Here is a 4,962-nt window from a genome sequence, read left to right on the forward strand (position 1 = left end):
CGGGGACAGGGCGGCTCTGCGGGGACCAGCCCGCAGAAGGGGGGGCGGGGGGGTGTGCGTGCTGCAGCGGGGCCCGGCCACACACCGTGTCCCAGCCCGCGACAAACGCCTCTCCCTCCCCACCGGTGGAGAGCCGGGGACACAGGGGAGGGCTGGGGCCCGGTGGGGAGGCAGGGGGCAGGAGGGACTCTGGTGGGGCTGGTGGGAAGGGATGTTGGGACGAAGGGACATCCTCCTCGGTGTCCCTTAGGGATCTCAGAGCCCCCAGCACAAGGTGGGGGGGTCTTGGCAGCAGCTCCCCTGCCCACCGCCCCCTTCCCCACCGATGCTGGCACCCCAAACCCCACTGGAGAACGATGCCCCTGGCCCAGCACCTCGGGGGCTCGCTGTGCTGGGGTCCTGGCAGTTTGATGGAGCACTCAGAGGTTGTGTCCAAAGGATTGTCTTTATTAAAAACGGGCAGGTGGAGGTTGGCAGAGCGGGCAGCGGGCAGGAGCGAGGCAGAGCCCTGCCTTCCTGCCCCAGCCGAGTCCCCCGGCAGGAGCTCGGCCTGACCCAGCCCAGGTGGCTCAGCAGAAAGACAAAGTCGTTATAAATCCACGTGTGGTTTGCACCAGGCAAACGCCTCTGCACGGCAGAGCCGGTGCTGGCACTGGCAGGGTGAGAGTCCTGCTCCCCAGCTGGGGCTCCCCAGGCCGGGCAGCTCCCAAGGGGTGACCCCAGGACTCCCTGCCCCTTCCTGCCAGGGAAACAGCAAAGCCCCCATCTCTGCGGGGGCTGCCCCATGGCGGTGAGGCTGTGCAGACCCCGGCGTCCCGGGGGATCAGGCTGCAAGACGGGAGCCTGGGGATTGGCAGCGATGGGCAGGGAGCAGCGCGCCGGTCCAGTCCTCAGTGCTGGGGACACTGCAGGATATCGTACTTGACGTAGCCTACCCGGTCCACCTGGTAGCGTGGTGTCATTCTCCAGTAGAAGCTGCCCTGGCAGAAGTGGTACTTGTCTGCATAAGGAGGAAGGAATGGAGGGTCAGGAGGAACAAAGGCTCATCCCAGTGTCTGCCCAAGACATGCAGGCACATGGGGATCAGCCCCACTGCAGGAACCTTCCAGGGCTGATGGCATGCCCTGTACCAGTGCCATTCCCTGCGGTGCAGCCTGGGGGTGACAGCATGGCCCCCACCCTCCCGGTCCAAACTCACCTTGGTAGAGGAACACATTGCGTGCATCGAGGGGGACACCGGTGAAGACGTCGTCGGTGGCGCGGGGGTAGCCCTTGTCTACCCTCTGGACCTTCACGTCCAGCCTGCGGGGAGAGCAGAGTGGTGCTGAGGGCTGCCAGGAGCCCTCCATCCCAGTCCCTTGCCGGGGTAGCCAGCAGGCACCACCACAGCCGTCCAGACCCACTCACTTCCAGTAGCTCTCCCCACTGAAGAGCAGCACTTTGCCACGGCCCCGCTGCAGGGCCCCCGAGATGCGACCGGCTTCTTTCCCGATGCCCAGCTTCTCGATGCCCCGGGGGCCCAGCGCGTTCTTGCCAGAAAACACCCAGAACTGCCGACCTGCATCCGGGAGAGAGAACAGGCATCAGCCAGCCATGAGGGTGACGGGGCAGGAACGGGCTCCTCATGATGCCAGCGGCACCAGGGGCAGAGCAGGGTGGCAGAGGCAGAGCTCACCTGCGAAGAAGAAGACCCTCTTGGTGAGCACGTCCTGGAAAGCGGCGTCGATGACAGCTGGGAGGCCAGGCCAGGTGTCTGCGATGGAGAAGGCGCCCTGGATGCCTGTCTTCCAGAAGTTTGAGTGGGTCCAATATTTCCTGGTGGGGAAGGTCAGCCGTCCTGGTAACCTCAGCTTGGCACAGCCTCGTGTCCCCCCACACCCCCTCATCACCAGGGCAGGAGGTGCCAGGTGCTGCTCTCACCCATCCTTGAAGAAATGCAGCTCCCCGTTGATCTCTGTGATGGCATCGAAGTTCTTCTCCATGCAGGCATCCCGGCTGGGGTCCACAGGAATGGGCACAGTTGTGGGCTCTGGTGTCTCCTCCTCGTCCTCCTCAGTGGTGGAGGTGCTGCCAGCCTCAGTGGGCATGGGCTGGGGCTCCTTGGTGGGCATGGGTGCAGGAGCGGTGGGCTCGGGGCCAGAGCCACGACCTGGGGGAGTACAGGGGAGGGCATGAGGCTGGGGGCTGGCCTGGCACAGTGACACCTCTGACGTGCCTGGCCACTGCACAGCTGCTCACCGTAGAGGTACTGGATGCCCTGGACATCATCTGGGTGCAGCTGGAAGTCCTGGACGTAGCTGTACATGGGGTACATCAGGGCCTCGCGCACACTGGAGTGGTCCAGCCCCAGAGAGTGCCCAAACTCGTGGGCAGCCACCAGGAAGATGCTGTAACCTGGAGGAAAGCATTGACCTCAGTGCCCAGCAGGATGGGACACACCATCTAGGAACTGTGACCCCCATGGGGACCACAGCAGCACGGTGTGGGGCCAGAGGGTGCGTGCAGGGGGGCTGATACCTCTGTCTGGGCAGAAGCCCCACTTCTTGTCAGTGTCATAGTTGCTGGTGGTGGCACACCAGAGCTTGCCATCCTGCCGGCCCTGGCTGGTGCAGGAGCTGTAGGACTGTCCCAGGAAGGTGAAGGGGAAGACGCACGGGTCCCCCTGGGAGTTGCCACCGATCACCGCTGTGTCTGCAGAGCAGTGTCAGTGGGGCTGGTCCCAGGCCCTGGCCACACCAGCCAGACCCTGAGACAGCCCCAAGACCCCTTGGATGCCCACTCTGTGCCCCACAGCTGGGGACCCACCACCTCACACACCCCTTCCCTGCATGCCCCCCCTCCCTGCTCGCACCTCGGTTGGGGCAGAAGCCATATTTCTTGTCCTGGTCAAAGTTGGCAGTGGTAGCACACCAGCGGTAGCCATCAGAGCGCCCATCCGTGGTGCAGGTGTTGTAGGAGGTGCCATCGAAGATGAAGGGGAAGACGCAGGGGGACCCATCACTGTTGCCACCAGTGGTGTAGAGGACTGTGGGGTGAGGAAGGGTGAGGACAGCCCTGGGCACCCGCAGGGCTGGGCAGGGGCTTCAGCAGCCGTCGCTACTCACGTTCGCTGGGGCAGAAGCCGTATTTCTTGTCCCGGTCGTAGCTGGCGGTGGTGGCACACCAGGGCAGCCCATCCGTGCGCCCCTCCGTGATGCACCGGGAGTATGACTGGCCCTCGAAGATGAAGGGGAAGTGGCAGTCGGCCCCATTGGCATTCCCATGGCGGGTCTTCACCACTGCTCGGGAGAGGGGTGGCTTAGTGATACTTAGCAGGCACTGTCAGTCCCCCCTGACCTGCCAGACCCTGCCCTTACCTATGCCAGTTCCCAGTGTCCAGAACTCATCGTCATCGAAGTGGGCATCACCCTGGATCCCCTGGCCCGGGGGAAAGGCATGAGCCAAGAGCCCATCCTTGCCGTCGAAGGGGTATCCATCCCCGTGCTCTGTGGGAACAAGCACCCTCAGCACCAGCCCCACCAGAGGAACCCCTGGCACGCACATGGACCTCAACCAGGTGAGCCCTGCACACCCCCCGCGTGCCCTCATACGCCTCTTGGCATGTGCAGGGGTGGAGGGACCCCTGACACATGGGGACACAGCCTGGGGAGATGTGGGGTGGTGGTCCCACAGGCAGGGCACATCACCAACCCTCTCCCCACGGCTGAGCCAGCTCCCAGGTCCCTGCCTGCCCGCGGGGTGTCACCTTGGCTGCCGAACATGATCATGATGTCTGCCTCGCCGCTGTAGATCTGGGTGAAGGTGAGGGGGGTCACGTCGCTCCACACTTTGAACGCCCGCTTGAAGGCGTCGTCGATCACGGCACGGTCCAGATCGGGGGAGTAGTTCATCACCCTGTTGGGGGGAAGCAGGGGGTCAGCACTGCCAGGTCCCAGCTCGTGCTGCAGAAGTGAGCCTGCTCTGAGTGCATGGTGGGGACATGCCCCCACCCTGCGAGGGGACAGCAGTACTGGCATGGCAGGGCAGAGCAGCCGGCCACCACCCTCAGGCCAGGGCTCAGATGCTCTCCTGGATGCCAAGAAGCAGATGATGCCACTGTGCCAGCTTGGCCATGGCTGTGCTTACATCCAGCTGTGCCAGCAACACCGAGGCATGGCCGGTGGGTTGGTCTGAGGCTGTCACCCCACCTGGGCCCTCGTCCCCATCTCCATCCCCTGGGGACTATCACCCTGTGAGCAAGAAGGCTCCGTCTCCTGGGGCAGAGACTCACCGGTACGTCAGGTCCATGTGGTCCCACTTGAGGTCCCCCTCGAAGGTGAGGAAGGTTCCCACATCAGGCACGCCGCAGCGGGGGGCTCGCATGGCCTCCAGCGTGTCGGCATCCAGCTCCCCCGTCTCCTGCAGGCCCAGCTGCTTCTGCATCTTGCGCAGCGCCTTGGCCAGGGACACGTGCTTGATGCCTGTCCTCTCCTCCACCTCCGTCCTCTCCTCTGCCTCCGTGGTGTAGCCGAAGCGCCGCAGATAGCTCTGGGGAGGAAGGGCAGATGGAGGGGATGAGCGAGGCGGGAGGGGGCTCGGGTAGTCCTGGGCACCACAGACCCCTGGTGCCCGACAGCAACCTGGGCATCTCGCAGGGCTCGAGGAGACAGGCAGCCCCTGAGCTCTGCCCACAGCCCCACGCTGCTGCCCCTGGAGCCCCTCAGGGTCTCCTGGGAGCCGGGAGGGGGCTGTGGGGTCATGCTCCCCTCACCTCTGCCAGCTCCAGGTCCGACAGGGTGCTGCTGACCAGCTCTCCGGGGAAGGTGACCACCGCCTGGGGCTTGCTCTGGAGAGGGGCCGCCCAGCAGGAGAGGGCTAGCAGCCCCACGGCGAGCGGGGCCAGGAGGATGCGTGGCATGGTGTGGCGGTGGCAGGAGGGCTGTTGCGGTGCCAAGTTCCCCCGCCGCTCTGCTCTAGGTGCCG

The 4,962-nt window shown here is 64.9% G+C and overlaps 1 protein-coding gene across 1 annotated transcript; it reads right to left on the reverse strand.

Annotated features, from left to right (window-relative positions):
• Positions 1 to 436: 436 nt before the first annotated feature.
• On the reverse strand, positions 437 to 4,962 carry MMP9 (matrix metallopeptidase 9). The gene is made up of 13 exons (XM_014943671.1): positions 4,751 to 4,962; positions 4,271 to 4,527; positions 3,746 to 3,894; positions 3,357 to 3,485; positions 3,105 to 3,278; positions 2,852 to 3,025; positions 2,518 to 2,691; positions 2,239 to 2,394; positions 1,921 to 2,149; positions 1,676 to 1,815; positions 1,408 to 1,558; positions 1,199 to 1,302; positions 437 to 1,000 (listed from the first exon to the last, which is right to left on the reverse strand). The coding sequence occupies exons 1-13, from the start codon at positions 4,895 to 4,897 to the stop codon at positions 891 to 893; spliced, it is 2,094 nt and encodes a 697-aa protein (XP_014799157.1). The 5' UTR covers positions 4,898 to 4,962; the 3' UTR covers positions 437 to 890.

The sequence above is a fragment of the Calidris pugnax genome, unplaced genomic scaffold (assembly GCF_001431845.1).
Source record: "Calidris pugnax isolate Ruff unplaced genomic scaffold, ASM143184v1 scaffold118, whole genome shotgun sequence".
Taxonomy (NCBI): domain Eukaryota; kingdom Metazoa; phylum Chordata; class Aves; order Charadriiformes; family Scolopacidae; genus Calidris; species Calidris pugnax.